Raw genomic sequence first — 17358 nt, 5'->3', positions numbered from 1 at the left:
CTCTTGTGTTTGTATCCTTCAGCTCTTCAACAGAGACTGCGAGCAGGCTGAGAACTGGATGGCGGCTCGTGAAGCGTTCCTCGCCAGCGATGACAAAGGAGACTCTCTGGACAGTGTGGAGGCTCTCATCAAGAAACACGAAGACTTCGACAAAGCCATCAATGTGCAGGAGGAGAAGATCGCCGCTCTGCAGTCCTTTGCAGATCAGCTGATTGGAGCCGACCATTACGCCAAACCTGAGATCTTAAACCGCCGTCAGGAAGTCCTGGACAGGTAGAGACACCTGCACGCTTTATATTTAACTTCACCAGCACCATTTTACTGGAATCAGACTGAATCCAGTAACTTTTTCAGTACATTTCTGGCTTTCTTTCTTTTAACAGTCTCAAAGGCGTTAGGAGAAAAGTGCATACTGACATTTAATAATCAGGAAACCAAACGAGAGGCAGCAGCTGTTTGGAAATAAGAGACACGCTTCAGTCTGACCCCGTCTCAATCCTTTTGTTTCTCAGGTGGCGTCGTCTGAAGACTCAGATGATCGAGAAGCGCTCCAAGCTGGGAGAGTCTCAGACTCTGCAGCAGTTCAGCAGAGACGTGGACGAGATCGAAGCCTGGATCAGCGAGAAGCTGCAGACTGCAACCGATGAGTCCTACAAGGACCCCACCAACATCCAGGTACGCATTGAGCTGTAGCAGACTCCCAGAGAGACCCGGGTAGATTAAGAGGAGGGGATTAAACGTGAGGGGGATAGTGGAGTCGATAAATTTTAAGCTACAAAATATATTCTCAGGTTTCAGCTTCTTCAAAGTGAGCTCACAGTCTCAGAGGAGGAACTAGATCAGAATGATTCAATGCTTTAGAGCTGTGGAGAAATAAAGACAGGTTAGGCCGTCTTGAGTCTGAATCTGCACAAATCTGATGTTTTATAAAATACACAACAAAGAGACTTAGAATAAAATTATAAACTGCTAGACAGATGTCCTCCCGTTATAGATAATAGAACTGAATCTTTAACTGATGATTGAAGTCAGAGTTGTTGAGTCTTCAGTGTTTCCTATAATACAAAGTCTAATCTGTTTCGTCTTGTTGCATTGACTGATCTTTAACTGTGTGAACTCCCTCCCTGTGTCCCGTCTGAAGTCGGACTGAACTCTCTCTCCCACTGTTTTATTTTTATTATAGCTGTCCAAGCTGCTGGTAAGTGTGTGTAGTGTGTCAGCTGACTAACACTCGAGCAGGTTATCCTCGTGTGTGTCCACGTCTGTGCTGTGTGTGTGTAGACACCACGTAGAGCGAGTCCATCTTCAGTTTGTCCCTCATTAGCTCGATCAGTGCGGCTTCTTTTTCATCCCTGGGTTTAATTTTTGTTCATCTCAGAGTTTGCCTCGTTTCTGTTTTCATCATTTGTTGAAGTTAGTTTGTCATCGACTCGTCGCTGGGCGTGGCTTCCATTTTTATGTTCAGTTCTTGAGGGGAGTGATCTTTGAAGCTGCTTCCCGTGTTTCATTCACAAACTCTTCTAAATTAAACTAAAACAGTGGAAGAATTCTGCTCCAGAGGTATTCAGTCAGTACAATCGTGAGCTATAAATAAAACCAGATAAAAACATGAAGCAGCTCTGAAGTGAGTCCTCCCTCAGGTTTGTTCCAGATGTTGTCGTCCACACCTCCGTGTTTAGTTCTTCCACGTGTTGTCTGCCTGTCTGTCCACGTCGGACACGTTGTCGTGTTTCATGTTGAAGTCTTTGTTTAATTCCATCATCGCTCAAACTTGATTTAATTTCAGCTTTTGCTTGGACTGTAAGTATGAGCTCTGCTGAATGTTTAAAGGACACTTCTGCACATTTGAGGACGTGTTCCTCTGCGTGGTTCTAAACTCTGTCCGTCCTCCCCGCCTCAGAGCAAACATCAGAAACATCAGGCGTTCGAGGCCGAGCTGCACGCCAACGCTGACCGAATCCGTGGAGTCATCGACACCGGTAATGCTCTGATCCAGAGAGGAGCGTGTGCAGGCAGCGAGGACGCCGTGAAGGTATGCTTATCATGTCTGCATGAAAATACAGTTAAAGTTTATGACTGATGTCTAAATACTCTGCAGCTTCTTTAACATACGAGTTAAGTTCAGATCCAGTGCATGTTTGTAAAGCAGCTATCTTGTCCAGATAGTTCTGATATTAAGCTGGACTTCATGTCAGATCAAATTCACTGAGCAGTGCAAGCTTTATTTTAACTGTCCACTGATTCAAAAGTAAAAAGTTTCTGTTGTATCCTGTTGAGATCTTTCCCTCACTTTGCGTCCTTAATGCATCACATGTAAAACAAAGGCTCCCTTCTGCACATGCTCAGTCTGCACTTTGAAGGCTGACTCTGTCCTGATCTCCCTCCAGGTCCGTCTGAACGCTCTGGACGAGCAGTGGCAGTTCCTCGTCAACAAATCTGCAGAGAAGAGTCAGAAACTAAAGGAGGCCAACAAACAGCAGAACTTCAACACGGGCATCAAGGACTTTGACTTCTGGCTCTCTGAGGTGAGGACCTTCAGGGTGAAAACACACTCTGTGTCTGTGTGTGTGTGTTTCAGCTCTGAGGTGATCTCCTGTCTGATACATGTTTGTCGTTCTCCAGGTGGAGGCTCTGCTCGCCTCTGAGGACTACGGCAAAGATCTGGCTTCAGTCAACAACCTGCTGAAGAAGCACCAGCTGCTGGAGGCCGATATCTCTGCACACGAGGTTTGAAGGAAGACAAATCTAATCTCTGTTTATTTATCATGACTGATCCTTCTGGTCTTCTGAAGTTCAGTCCAGCTTGATCAGGTCTTTGTAACTACATTTAGATATCCAATACAGGTCCGTTTAAGGGGATCAGATTTTTAGAATTAAGCCGACCTCACATGATTCTCTCTGAGTCTGTAATCTGGGTCATTTACTGACATTACCGTGCAGACATGGTGTCAAAGATCAGCATTAAAATATATACATTCCAAATATTCATGGATCAATAAGTCTTATCAAGAAGTCTTAAAGCCTGTCCCCCTCTGACCTCCTCTCTCTCTCCTCAGGACCGTCTGAAGGATCTGAATGGTCAGGCCGACAGCCTGATGGGCAGCAATGCCTTCGACACCTCGCTGGTGAAGGACAAACGTGACGCCGTCAACGGACGTTTCACCAAAATCAAGAGCATGGCTGCAGGCCGCCGCGCAAAACTCAACGAGTCCCACCGCCTGCACCAGTTCTTCAGGGACCTGGATGATGAAGAATCGTGGATCAAGTGAGTCTGCTTCTGATTTAGTTTCTAACTCACCACGCGATCAGAGACTGAATCTAACCTTCCTGCCCTGATCCCACACAGAGAGAAGAAGCTGCTTGTGAGTTCGGAGGACTACGGACGTGATTTGACAGGAGTACAGAATCTGAGGAAGAAACACAAGAGACTGGAGGCCGAGCTGGGAGCCCACGAGCCGGCTATCCAGGTATGAGTATCATAGAGTCACTGCAGAGAGGGCAGCTGTGTCGGGTCCTCCAGAAGGGACTTGATCAGTCCGACCCCTGAATGCATCTCAGACTAAAGTCGAGTTTTGCAAAGTAACCGTAGTTTGTAGTCTCCTGTTAGTCCTCTGTGTGGTCTACATTCAGACCTCCTCCTCTGTAAACCATGTCGTGTTCATTGATCATATGTTGTGTTTTCAGTCGGTGCTGGACACCGGGAAGAAACTGTCCGATGATAACACCATCGGTCAGGAGGAGATCCAGCAGAGGCTCGCCCAGTTTGTCGACCACTGGAAGGAACTCAAAGACTTATCTGGAGCGAGGTAGGACACACTCTGCAGCCTTGAACACACACACACACACACACACACACACACACACAAACACACACACACACACACACACACACACACACACACACACACACACACACACACAGACATAAAGATGATGAAGCAGGTGTGTAAATGTGTGTGTGATGTGTGTGTGTTTGCTCTCAGGGGAAAGAGGCTGGAGGAGTCGCTGGAGTACCAGCAGTTTGTGGCGAATGTGGAAGAAGAAGAAGCTTGGATTAATGAGAAGTTGAATCTGGTGGGAAGCGAGGACTATGGAGACACGCTGGCCGCTGTGCAGGTGAAACAAGAATCAGTGACTCATCATCATCATTACAGTGCAGCTGTGATGAAGAGTTTCACTGACTGTGAGGAATCCTTTGTGTTGAGCAGGGCCTGTTGAAGAAGCATGAAGCCTTTGAAACGGACTTCACCGTGCACCGAGACCGAGTGAACGACGTGTGCGCTAATGGAGAGGAGCTCATCAAGAAGGTATGAATCACGACATCATCGCCTGAGTTAATCTGTGCAGGAGAAACCACAGACGCTAACGTTACTGATGATGGTTTGTGTGTTTCCAACAGAACAACCATCACGTGGACAACATCAGCGCTAAGATGGCCGCTCTGCGAGGGAAAGTGTCGGAGCTGGAGAGAGCCGCCGCTCAGAGGAAGGCCAAGCTGGACGAGAACTCCGCCTTCCTGCAGTTCAACTGGAAGGCCGATGTGGTCGAGTCCTGGATCGGTAAGAACGCACAGACACACTCATCCTCTTCCATGAGAGAGACAAACCTGCAGAAAGACTTTGTGCAGAAATGAATCTCTGTGTTTTATCTTTTGTCTACAACACAACAAGACTTTGAGAGTTTGATTTAGTTTGTTTAACTGTCGATGTGTTCTTGTGTTCAGGCGAGAAGGAGAACAGCCTGAAGACAGACGACTACGGCAGAGACCTCTCCTCTGTTCAGACTCTGCTCACCAAACAGGTCCGTCCTCCCCTCACACATCCTCCTGTTCTTCATCTGCACCTCTCACTCCTCTTTCTAAACATCCCTCTATCTGTGTCCGTCTGCAGGAGACGTTCGATGCCGGTCTGCAGGCCTTCCAGCAGGAGGGAATCACCAACATCACGGCCCTGAAGGACCAGCTGCTCGCCGCCCAGCACGTCCAATCAAAGGCCATCGAGGCTCGTCACGCTGCCCTGATAAAGCGCTGGAATCATCTGCTGTCCAACTCTGCAGCACGCAAGAAGAAGCTGCTGGAGGCTCAGGACCACTTCAGAAAGGTGACCAGGACAGACGAGCAGAGAGAGAGTTTCTGATCTGCTCCCACTGCTCCTTTAAAGCATCTTATCTTCTCCTCCCCAGGTCGAGGACTTATTCCTGACCTTCGCTAAGAAAGCGTCGGCCTTTAACAGCTGGTTCGAGAACGCGGAGGAGGATCTTACCGACCCAGTGAGGTGTAACTCTCTGGAGGAGATCAAGGCGCTGCGCGAAGCTCACGAGGCGTTCCGCTCCTCGCTCAGCTCAGCTCAGGCGGACTTCAACCAGCTGGCCGAGCTGGACCAGCAGATCAAGAGCTACCAGGTGGTGTCCAACCCATACACCTGGTTCACCATGGAGGCTCTGGAGGAGACCTGGAGGAACCTGCAGAAGATCATCAAGGTCTCACGCACACTCAGAGACACTTCACTCACAGAGACAGCCGGCTGACGTTCAGAGCATTAACCTCTCGCTGTCTGTGTGTGAATGTTTGCAGGAGCGAGAGCTGGAGCTGCAGAAGGAGCAGAGGAGGCAGGAGGAGAACGACAAGCTGCGTCAGGAGTTCGCTCAGCACGCCAATGCCTTCCACCAGTGGCTGCAGGAGACGAGGTACAAGACGACGATCGGACTCTGCTCCTCTTAACATCATTTCTGCTGCACAATGATTCCTGCTGCACACACACACCGTGTTAAAACACACTGATGTAGGCTTACTGCTCATCACAGAGGAACATGATGGAGCTTCTGCAGTGTTTGTCGGCTTTTGTTAAGCCGAGGCATCAGCCGAGCACAAAGCATGATTCTCACCTGTGTCCATATAGCGTTTTCTTCCTGGAGGATGAGCCCAGTTTCCTGATTTATTACAAAGATTATTTAAGTCTTTCTCTAAGTTCTGGATCGGCAGACGTAGACTTAAACCTGTAAATAGAACTCTGTGCAGAAATGTCTAATCTGATTTGATCTCCTGTCAAAGTGAAGAATCAAACTCTCTCCTGTGTTTGATTCCTGCTTCATCTTAACATGTATCTGTTTCTCTCTCTCTCCTCGCTGCTTCCTCGCTGGATCAATCTTCTAATCAGGACGTATCTGCTGGACGGGTTAATATCACTTTACTTCAAAAATCTTTGTGATGAGTGTGTGTGTGATGATGTTGTGTGTGTGTGTGTGTGTGTGTGTGTGTGTGTGTGTGTGTGTGTGTGTGTGTGTGTGTGTGTGTGTGTGTGTGTGTGTGTGTGTGTGTGTGTGTGTGTGTGTGTGTGTGTGTGTGTGTGTGTGTGTGTGTGTGTGTGTGTGTGTGTGTGTGTGTTAAACTGTGAATGATGTGATGACGATTGTAAATGATCTGAAACGTTCATGTCCCCTCCTCCTCTTCCTCCTCTTCCATGTTTTTGTGCAGATTTATTTGTGTTCGTTTTCTTGTGTCTTGTCTAATCTCTCCTTCCTCCTCCTCCTCCTCCTCCTCCTCCTCCTCTCTCTGGATAGCATAGCGTATCGTCGGGTTATCTGTGTCTATCAGTACCAGGTTGCTGATGATCTTTCTGGAAGGTCTCCCTCTTTGCTCCTTCGTGTTGCTTCCTCTGACCCACACAGAACCGTCCTGGCCGTGTAACCTCCTGCACTTCAGTCTAAGAGCACATGTGGGGCCGTGGTGTGCTAAACTAACTCCCACCCAGTCCTCAGAACTCAGAGCACCAGACTAGACGGGCTACATGTCACTTTGTTTGCCTCGGGGACGGAAACTGCAGCTTTATGTATAGAACTTAGTATCATCTTACTGGAACAATAACAGTCTTTCAGTTTGGTGTCATTTAATTTAACTTCTCATGTGTGCGGTAACCTCTGAACTCACTCTCCGAGAATTCTAGAATTCTGTCTTTGGTGTCAGAATTCTAGAACACCCGCTGTTGCTCTCCATACAGACTGTTTTTCCTGCTGATACCTGATTGGTGGACACTACTCAGACTAAAATCCAGACCCTGAGATCCAGATTCAACATGTTACTCACATTAAAGTGATCATGATCTGCTGCAGTTTCCAGTCCTCTGTGTAGAGACCCTAACCTCGCATGGTTTTGGGTTACCTGTAGAGTTTTGGCATGAATGAGAGTCTGTGTGTCTGAGTGAACGCTGTAGTCAGACTGTACTGCTACCGGTCTGACGTTTCTCTGTGTCCGTGTCAGGTCGTGTATGGTGGAAGAATCAGGAACCCTGGAGTCTCAGCTGGAGGCCACTAAGGTAAACATCACCTGCTTTAATAAACAAGCCCTCCAGGATTCCTTTGTGCATACCTCTCTCTCTCTCTCTCTGCATGAGTTAGAGTCTGCAGGTTGAAGGTGGACTTCATGTTTCAGGCTGTAATGATGTATATTTTGTGTCTCCATGTTCGTAGCGTAAGCACCAGGAGATCCGGGCCATGCGCAGCCAGCTAAAGAAGATTGAAGACCTGGGAGCGGCCATGGAGGAAGCACTGATCCTGGACAACAAATACACAGAGCACAGCACAGTGGGTCTGGCTCAGCAGTGGGACCAACTGGACCAGCTGGGGATGAGGATGCAGCACAACCTGGAGCAGCAGATACAGGCCAGGTACACACGAAACTCCTGAGTCATGACACCTCAGAGTTCTGGGATTAAACCAGGATCACTATCAGTAAATGTTAGAAAGTCGTGAGGGATTAAAGGTCTTCATGTCTCTCTCTTTCAGGAACACCACTGGAGTGACAGAAGAGGCTCTGAAGGAGTTCAGCATGATGTTCAAGTAAGTGGTTTTCTATCTTTGGAGCTTTCTCAGCAACTGAAATCCTTTGTATGAAATCAGGGCGTTACTCCAAGCGAGTTCAGGACACTTTTTCAACTCCAAGATAGTCTCAGCTTTAGAGGGTTTCTTCCTGATTGGCTGAGCACTCACAGGATTTTATTAAAGCAGCTGTTTTTGGTGCTCATTTTGATTTAAGTGCAGTAAAAAGGTCATCTGCACAGGTAGCTTCTTAGCTTTGATTTGTGTTTGAGACTTTATTTCTGGTTTGAACACTTTTACAGAAATATCTGATTAATAGGCTTACATTTAGGTCCAGGAAATGAGAGGAAATCCTGTGGGAGTTATAAAAAGTGAGCAGCAGAGATAAGAGGCATCCTTATATGTTGTGTTTTTAATGATTTTGAATTATTTGCTTTAACGATATGAAGCACAGTCACTGAAACAAGCTTGGGACGCTGTTAGTTCATCGTAATGTAGATCCTGTGACTTCAAACTTTCGTGCACTCTGCGAGGAAACATGACCGATGATGACGTTACACCCATCCCGTCCCCTCCTCTTTCCTCTCAGGCACTTTGACAAAGAGAAGTCGGGCCGTCTGAACCACCAAGAGTTCAAGTCCTGTTTACGCTCGCTGGGTTACGACCTGCCTATGGTGGAGGAAGGAGAACCAGATCCGGAGTTTGAGTCCATACTCGACACGGTGGACCCCAACAGGTACGTCACATGATCAGACGTGTGACCCGGGTCTGTCTGAGATATGAGGGGTAACCTTTCTGTGCGTGTGCAGGGATGGAAACGTGTCGCTGCAGGAGTACATGGCATTCATGATCAGCCGCGAGACGGAGAACGTGAAGTCGAGCGAGGAGATTGAGAGCGCCTTCAGAGCCCTGAGCACCGAGAACAAACCCTACGTCACTAAAGAAGAGCTGTACCAGGTGAGACGCGTCCCCGCTCGCTCTGTGGACCTGGTCTCAGATCTGTGTGGAGGTCTAACTGTCCCCCTCTCTCTCTTCCAGAACCTGTCCAAGGAGCAGGCCGACTACTGCCTGTCGCACATGAAGCCGTACCTCGACAGTAAGGGCCGCGAGATGCCGTCGGCCTTCGACTTCGTGGAGTTCACCCGCTCGCTGTTCGTCAACTGATCCCCGCCCCCCAGTGACCAATCGGGACGCGTTTTCCCTCACACACTTCGACACGGCTGAAACTGCATGATCGTGGCACTACTCACTAATAACAACTCTCTGTCCTATTTATCGCTCTGCCCTAACTCTGTGTGCTTCTCATGATAGTGGATCTGTCTGCATTTGAATGTGATTGTTTTAGCTGGTTTAGCTTGTGCTTTCGATGAATTTAAGAACCTCGTATTAACAAACACGTTGTAACAACACCTGAACAACTGAGTGTGCTTTAATAAACGCTACTGGTTAGAACTGGAAACGCTGCTCTCTGTCTTTATTTACAATCAAGTCCATGAGACTCAGAGCCACCTGCAGTCTCAAACTGTCCCGGGCTGATCAGAGTCATTCTGCCTCCTGATTGGCTGATCAGTGTCCTTCTGCCTCCTGATTGGCTGATCAGTGTCATTCTGCCTCCTGATTGGCTGCTCGGTGTCATTCTGCCACCTGATTGGCTATCAGCTCCAGCTGGCCGCTCTCTCTGGGGCTCTGCTCCGTCAGCTCGGTGCTCAGCTGCCAAACCGATATCGTCCCGTCTGTCTTCCCCGCCGCGAGCAGCCGAGGGTTCTTGTGGTTGAAGGATAAACTTGTGGCAGCGGGTCCCGCTCCTCCCTCCTCTAACGTGACGACCGGCCTCAGAGACCGGCGGCCCAGGTCGAAGATCTGCACCTCGCCTGAGAGAGAGAACCAACATACATTTGTTAGACCTGAGTACTGTTTCAGGAAGACAGGAGAGCACGTTACCGTACGGAACATCAGTTCATTATGAACACATGAAGTTCTCTCTGTATCAGAGAGTATGAACCTCTAAAAACTGAGACACAGAATCTGAAGGAGACATCTATTCATTAAAACCTGACCCACTTTAGGAAGTAAAGTCTTCCTCTCGTGTCTGAACAGAACATTTTTTAATATTCAGGGTTGTTCTAAATGATAAGTCTGAGCTGCTGAAGCTCCATCAACCCTCGTGTCCCAGTGTCGTGTATGACATCAGAGTGTCGTGCTGTACCTTGTCCGGTGGCAGCAGCGAACACCAGCGGTCTGCTTGGAGACCACTGGACCTGGAACACGTAGGAGTCTGACACCCTGAGGGAGAGCAGGGGGTCGGTCTGCAGGAGAGAGTGCAGGTGTGCCAGACCGTCCGTCCCAGCGCTCACGAACAGGTTCCTGCACGGATACAGAGTCACAGTGAGTCTCTGTGGGACTGACGCTCAGTGAACACAGGTGTGTGCCTGTGCGTGTGTTTGTAGTCTCTACCTGTGGAACGGGGAGCAGTGTATGGAGTGAACAGGTCCGCTGCGGGGCCTGAAGGAGAACACGGCGGGGGCCCTCGGCGTCACGCTCTGACCCTCTGAAGGACACGCAGCTGGAGTCTGAGACGAGAAGGAGCAGCGGAGCAGCAGGCCGCCCTCAGAGCCGACCAGGAAGGTGTCCGAGTCCCAGAGAGAGAGAGCCAGAGAGGTGACGCCCACCGTGCTGCTGCTGCCACGAGCCTGCAGGAGACACGGGAACACACACGAGGTCATTGAACTTAACACCGCTGAGGTTTACAGTCATGAAGAGATACTGGGTCAATAATCTGTGAGATTTAAAGCTGAATGAAAGAAGAACATCTGAACTTTTATGATCAGCTGTTTCTCTGAATGAGTTTTATAAATAATCTTGAAATTGAAGTTAATTCTGTCAGAACAGGAGAGTGTATCTTGTTCCAAAAGAACAAGGAGCAGACATCCTTAGACAGGAATCATCATCTTGAGAGTTTTATAAATTTTTTATCTAAAGATTACAGTACTCGTGTCCTTGTGGAGTAAAAGTGAAAACAGTCTCCTTTGTTCCATCCCTTAAAGAAGAAAAGGTTTGTTTTCTCAGGATGAAGAATAAAGTTTCAAAGAGGAAACGGTTCCTGCTTATTTAAGACATAACTGATTTCTTTGTTGTTGTAATTTTGGAATAATTGTAGGATTCATGCACGCTGACACTTCTCCCCTGATCTCTGATGTTTTGTTTTGTTCGGGTTAGATCAAAGTGTATTTCTATTTGCAATTCTTTAAACTTGTCAGACTTGACTCTGACTTGAATCGCATCAAATCCCACAAAACTAGAAGAATAAAAACACATGTTGCTGTTTACTGTCTGAGAAAAACAAACAAACCTAGAATCCACAGGGAGCTGCTGAACCAGGACTCAGTCAATGCGTCCTTTGTTCAGCGTCTCTGTGCTCTCTTAATCAGCAGGTTTATTTACAAACATTTAACAACAAAGCTTCTGTTGATCCACCCACTCCTACATCAATTTATAACTCTCATGATAATCAACAGACTCACTGAAAACGACAGTCAAACCTGTGTTTTCCCAGTGTGCAGCTCACCTGTCACTAATTACTTCTTCTTCTACCTGTACCTTCCTACAACACCACAGAACACACGCCACCTACTGTGACAACAAGGAACTGCAACAAACAAACATTCTGCTCACAATACACTGACACAAATATGGCGAGATGCAGGGCTTCAGTTTCCCTCCACAGCGTCATCTAACTGTCTCTGTCGTCTCCACACATCTAGCCTGAGTCCATTCAGATACAACATCTTATATCCATGAAGCAGCTCAGCTCATCCTGTGGAGACACAGCAACATCAGAGCGAGCTGTACGTCTGAAAACCTGCAGGTCTGTGAGCGACAAAAACTTCCCTGATACTCAAAGATATTAAAATATACGGACCTCCAAACTGTCAGGGCAGGTTAGAGGCCTCAATGAGAGCTTCAGCTGGGATTTTGAGGAGTCAGAAATATAGAGTAGACCTTAATTTTTCATAAAAACTTCTCTTGTGACTCTGACATAATTATTTAGTCTCGTATTGTCAAGTGAATGCAACATGCTTCTGTAAACATCTTGATAGAGATTGCGTCCTCTCTGCCTTGAAGCAGTGAATAATGAATGTCTGCTAAAAGTTTCATGAGGTTAAAACCTCTGACTGTTTGTTTCTTAGTCCACACTGTCTCTTCACTAGTTCCCCTCCTCAGAGTTCAGTTCCCCTCCTCAGGGTTCAGGTCTCCTCAGGGTTCAGGTCTTCTCCTCTGAGTCTCACCTTGAAGCTGCTGCTGTGAGGAACCTGCTGCCTCACTAACGCGTACGCAGAGTTCAGGACGAAGACGCTCTGATCCGAGTCCACCGTCCACAGCAGAACCCGACCTCTGGAGCTCGCACTGAGGACGCCAAACTCTCCTTTCTTCTGCAGGGGCACCCAGGAAACCTGCACACACAAACACACACAGATACACACACAGATAAACACACACACACACACACACACACACACACACACACACACACACACACACACACACACACACACACACACTGCATGGTTAATTTCACATCACTGAATGCCTCCTTCACTTTTTTAAGGAGCTGCATTTCAGTTGATTTTTCTCTGATTCTATGTCAGGAAAGTGAGAGATTTAAAAATTCTGAGTCACCCTCAAATGTCTCGTCTCGTATCAAATAACCTGAACACAGTTTGAGCTATCAGAGGAGCGTGCTGATTGGATGAAAGCTCCACAGGTCGTATCTCCTCACCTCATAGACGGGCTCTCTGTGGCTGTCCGCTGACATCCCGGTCTGAACCAGTACAGGGTCCTGAGTCTGACTGGTGTCCCAGATCACCACATCCCCGGTGTACAGACCCCCTGCAGACCACACACACACATACACACACACACACACACACACACACACACACACACACACACACACACACACACAGACATTAATATTTGACCTGACCCCCTCTCCTGACTCTGTCATCAGTCAGCGTACCTGCAATGAGCGCGGGCTGCTCGGGGTGGCAGCACAGAGCAGTGACCGCTGTGGGGACATCGATGACCAAGTCAGCTTGTTTGGGGTCCAGGCTGTGTCTGTTCAGGTTCCAGGTGCAAACGTAGGATTTCTCAGTGCTCCAGTCTCCGTCATCAATCCTTTAATTTAAAATATGAGAACCCAAAGTGAAGTGAGGAATATTTTAAACCCTCTGAGTGAAGCTTCAGGTGTGTTTACACGAGCTGAACGTACCGGCCGTAGGCACAGGCGATCACTGACCCCGTGCAGCTCCAGGACACAGCGGTCACATGAAGCTCTCTCTCCAGAGCACCGGGATGATGAAGACGATGGAGGCAGGACACCTGTGAACATGCAACAGAGTCCTGCATGAACTCGACTGATCACATCTCAAACAGATTCTCCTCACCTGAGTCTGACTCCACTCACATGATCACTGTGCTCCTCCCAGTTAACCTGGAACCCGTCGAAGGCATGACTGCGAGCGTTTTTGACCAGCTCTCTGATGACCGAGTCCTCGACCCGCTGTAGGAAGTCCTGCAGGCCGGGCGGGTCCTGGTTTAGTTGGAGGAGCTGATCTGAGTCCTGGTTCTGTGTCTCCTCTGTCTGAGTCCAGCTGGTGGTGGAGGACACAGTCTGAACCTCTGCCTCAGCTCTGTGGACCGCTCTGGTCTGACAGCCCCTCTGAAATAACAGGAAACAAACAAATACACATCAGACATGTAGAAACTGTGATTCAGACTTAAAACACTGATATATATTATCTTTATTTAAACTCGAAAATCATTGAGAGCAAGCCCTCATTTACAATGACGACGAGCATATAAAAGAAACATTAAAATGCATGACAAGCAAATAAAAGATATAACCCTAAAAGAATGATGATCAGTTAAAAACAGACAACAATTAAAAGTAATGTTACAACCATTGAAAAATAATGTTACACAATGTCAATGAAAACGGGTACAATCAGAGGTTAAAAATGTTAAAACTAATGATTTAAAATGATTAAAAGAAACCAGTGCATTTATTTTTAGGGTGCTTTGCAGGGAGTTCCATGCAGATGGTGCAAATACGCAAAAGGCAGATTTTCCCAGCTCAGAATTAAGTCTGGGAACCTGGAGAGTGAGCCAACCAGTTGATCTGGTATGTTTTGCTCCAGAGGACCAAACCAGCATCGAAGATAAATATGATGGTAGCATCCCAATAAGTGCTTTATAAATAAATAGGTAAAAATGCAAATCACGTCTTTCTGCCAGAGAAGACCATCCCACCTTTTGGTAAAGTATGCACTGATGAGTGCTGTAACTATCATCAGTAATAAAATGCAGGGCAGAGTGAAATACAGCATCAAGTGGCTTTAATGTAGAGGCTGAAGCATGCCTGTACAATATGTCACCATAATCGAGGACTGATAAAAAAGTTGCCTCTATCAGGGTTTTCCTGCAGTGGAGAGGAAAACAGGACTTGTTCCTGTAAAAAAAAAAGCCAATCTTTTGTCGAAGTCTACTTGACAAATTTAAAATATGACTTTTAAAAGTTACTTTCTCGTCAATCCAGATGCCGAGATATTTGTAAATCTTCACCCTTTCTATTTCGATGCCTGCATTGGAATTGATGATGAATGTACACAGATTAAGATGTTTGGACCTGGAAAAGAGCATGAATTTTGTTTTCTCTGCATTTAAGACAACCTATGTTGGGTGAGTGCAGCTTCTAATTCAGAGAAGCAGCGTTGGACAGAATGCACAGCAGACTGTGCATTAGCAGCAGTATAGTGCAAAATTGTGTCTTCAGCATAAAGATGAATTTTACAATCTGAGACAGCAGACACAATATCATTGATATTTGGGGTTTGAGTGGCCTCGTTTTTACAGGTAGTTGCTTAAAACGTGCTTAAAAAGTTGTTTATCAGTATTAATGTATGTCCAACTCATTCCTTGGATTTCTAATACTCCAGAAGCACAGATATCAGGTTTTTCTCTTGGAAACAAACATCCTAACTGCAGTTTAAAGTCACTCGTCCGTTCATGAAATTTACGAGCAACACTTGAACGTCTCATTCCTCAGCTAGCTGCATAGCTCGTGTCCAAGGCGTCTGAAGCTAATACTTTGAATATTCATTAACTTTAGGCATTTATGACGATAAAACATATAAAAACAGTCACTGTGGAAAAAAAAGTTATCTCTGCTAGTCAAACATACCGACTCCTGCGTGGACTGCTGAGATTTCCTCCACTGAGACTCGATATTCATTGAATCCAACGCCTCGTCTGTAAACATGTTTAAAATATAGCTCCCTCGCGCTGAATAAGTATGTAAAGGTTAACAGTGGATATTTTAATTATCGTTAACTTTGTTTAAACATGTTTCTTGGAGCGAGAACTGCGTGATAACCTTCCACACAGGTAGCTAGCTATGTTTGCTAACTATTTACTCCGAGGAGCACTGCAAGCTAACTTAGGTTACCGTGGTTACGGAGAGTCCAGTGGTCACTTCCGGCTCTCTTTAGGACGGAAATACTCACTTTTTAATTTTTTATTATAACGATGATTAATATTTGTACTCACATTTTAAGAACAATTTATATTCAAAAGTCAGTTTTAGATAGGAAGAGTGAATGCAGTCAAAATGGTCTTTTTCCCTCAAATTCTCTACCTATTTCAAAATATTCCAATTTTCCTCCCTAAGAAGTTTTTTTAAAAACTTGACTCCATTATTGTTCCGTTTCTGTGGGACTATAAGGCTTATAGAATTAGTAAAGTTCACCTATGCAAATCAAAATCGGAGGGGGGTCTGTCCCTTCCCAATTTTTTGTATTACTATTACTCTAGCTTGTGCTCTTCGTAACATAATAATGTGGCTGGATCACACTTTTAAACAACCTACTTGGATTAAAATGGAATGAGAGGATTGTATACCTTATGAGATTGGTGCATTGGTCCTATCACCAATTAAAATAGATAAGTCATTATAGAACAGCAGTAATATGATCCACAGCATTATCTGTACCTGGAAACAGATTAAATCTCATTTTAATGTTGAACCCTTATCCACATGTTTACCAATTGCGGGTAATACCTCTTTTATCCCATCTACTTTGGATTAAGCTTTCACACAATGGAAAGGTCTGGGCATCAGGAAGGTTGGAGACTTGCTTGAAAACAGGAGCTTTGCCTCCTTCAACCACCTTCAGGTCCGGTATGGTCTCCGTAAGAATAACTTCTTTAGATACTTGCGGGTCAGGAACTATGTTAAAAAATATTTACCGACATTGGAGAATATTGAATCAGCAAAGTTTGATACTTTTTTTCAGAGGAGGGGCAGGGACAGACATTTGTTATCCTTAATTTATAACTCACTGTTATCTGGAACATCAGCATCTACACAGGGTATAAAAGCTCATTGGGAACTGGAGTTGGGTGTAGAGATCGAAAATGTTATCTGGGACAAAGCTCTAGAGAACATACATAAACACTCTGCCAACTCTAGACACCACCTTATACAATTTAAGATAGTTCACAGACTTCACTATACTAAAACAAAGTTACATACATTTTTTCCAGATGTATCCCCACTCTGTGACAAATACCATAGCAGAGAAGCAAACTTTCTTCATAGTTTTTTTGACTGCCCAAAATTAACTCGGTTTTGGTCTAGTATATTTAATACTCTTTCTGAAATGTTGCACGTAATTCTGAAACCTGACCCCCTTCTTGTGCTATTTGGAATTTCTGACCAGACTCTCCAGTTAGATAAAAGTCAACAGCAACTTATGGATTATGGACTCATAATAGCTAAAAAACTTATCTTTAGAGAGAGATCTAAAGATGTTTCCCATTACTGTTAAACATTCAGAAGCGGGCAATCAAATTTTGGACACATCTAAATTTAAGCCCAAAAGACTCACTTCAATATAAAGCACTAAAAACCCAAGAGCTGAACCCTGAAAACTGTCCCCTTAGTCAGCTGGCGAGGAAGCTAATCAACCAGGCTCCAGTCAGCACTGATCCAAAACACAACCAAATTAAACTCATCATGAAGCACTCCAAAGATCTGTATTTAGAACACTGGAGAAACCAAACAAAGACCCAAAGTAGAATGAATCGTTATTTGAGCCTAAACCATGATTATAAATTATCTGAATATCTGTACAGTGTCAGAGATACAAAACAAAGACGTATCCTGACCAAATACAGGCTGAGTGACCACCAGCTAGCTGTAGAGACAGGGAGACACAGACAGACATGGCTGCCCAGAGAGGAGCGTCTATGTGCTCACTGCTCTACAGGGGACATAGAGACAGAGATGCACTTCCTCCTCCACTGTAGCAAGTTCTCTTTACTAAGAGATTCCCACTACAGGGAAATTACTAAAATAGTAACAAACTTTCCAACATTAACCCCAGAAGAGAAACTGTCAGTTCTCCTGGGGGAAGGGTGAGCAGCTCCTCTGGCTGCTTAATATGTGTCTGCCTGTCACAGCCTGAGGGACGCACCATCCCATGGTGT

General features: G+C 45.9%; 2 protein-coding genes across 5 annotated transcripts in view; one reads left to right on the top strand and one right to left on the bottom strand.

The window, feature by feature from the left end:
- The window catches only part of sptan1 (spectrin alpha, non-erythrocytic 1), a 35686-nt gene extending 26415 nt beyond the window's left edge, over positions 1-9271 (top strand). For 2 of the 4 annotated variants that reach the window (XM_034709508.1, XM_034709505.1), the window contains 23 exons: positions 23-273; positions 513-675; positions 1184-1198; positions 1901-2032; positions 2388-2525; positions 2623-2727; positions 3057-3265; positions 3347-3467; positions 3685-3806; positions 3984-4116; positions 4209-4307; positions 4400-4559; positions 4724-4800; positions 4890-5099; positions 5182-5478; positions 5573-5685; positions 6156-6173; positions 7256-7310; positions 7465-7661; positions 7780-7833; positions 8402-8548; positions 8622-8769; positions 8851-9271. In XM_034709508.1, coding sequence (XP_034565399.1) covers positions 23-273; positions 513-675; positions 1184-1198; positions 1901-2032; positions 2388-2525; positions 2623-2727; positions 3057-3265; positions 3347-3467; positions 3685-3806; positions 3984-4116; positions 4209-4307; positions 4400-4559; positions 4724-4800; positions 4890-5099; positions 5182-5478; positions 5573-5685; positions 6156-6173; positions 7256-7310; positions 7465-7661; positions 7780-7833; positions 8402-8548; positions 8622-8769; positions 8851-8976 — 3090 coding nt within the window. In that variant the 3' untranslated portion in view covers positions 8977-9271. The remainder of the gene's footprint in view (positions 1-22; positions 274-512; positions 676-1183; positions 1199-1900; positions 2033-2387; positions 2526-2622; positions 2728-3056; positions 3266-3346; positions 3468-3684; positions 3807-3983; positions 4117-4208; positions 4308-4399; positions 4560-4723; positions 4801-4889; positions 5100-5181; positions 5479-5572; positions 5686-6155; positions 6174-7255; positions 7311-7464; positions 7662-7779; positions 7834-8401; positions 8549-8621; positions 8770-8850) is intronic. The other 2 variants (XM_034709509.1, XM_034709507.1) reach the window with 1 other exon arrangement.
- dync2i2 (dynein 2 intermediate chain 2) lies at positions 9224-15336 on the bottom strand. The gene is made up of 9 exons (XM_034709510.1): positions 15053-15336; positions 13277-13531; positions 13082-13191; positions 12830-12987; positions 12590-12699; positions 12099-12263; positions 10267-10502; positions 10019-10176; positions 9224-9683 (listed from the first exon to the last, which is right to left on the bottom strand). The coding sequence occupies exons 1-9, from the start codon at positions 15128-15130 to the stop codon at positions 9445-9447; spliced, it is 1509 nt and encodes a 502-aa protein (XP_034565401.1). The 5' UTR covers positions 15131-15336; the 3' UTR covers positions 9224-9444.
- Positions 15337-17358: the final 2022 nt, after the last annotated feature.

Source organism: Notolabrus celidotus, chromosome 19, assembly GCF_009762535.1.
Source record: "Notolabrus celidotus isolate fNotCel1 chromosome 19, fNotCel1.pri, whole genome shotgun sequence".
Taxonomy (NCBI): Eukaryota; Metazoa; Chordata; class Actinopteri; order Labriformes; family Labridae; genus Notolabrus; species Notolabrus celidotus.
The sequence above is the reverse complement of the archived record's forward strand: the minus strand, read 5'-3'. Positions and strand labels throughout refer to the sequence as shown.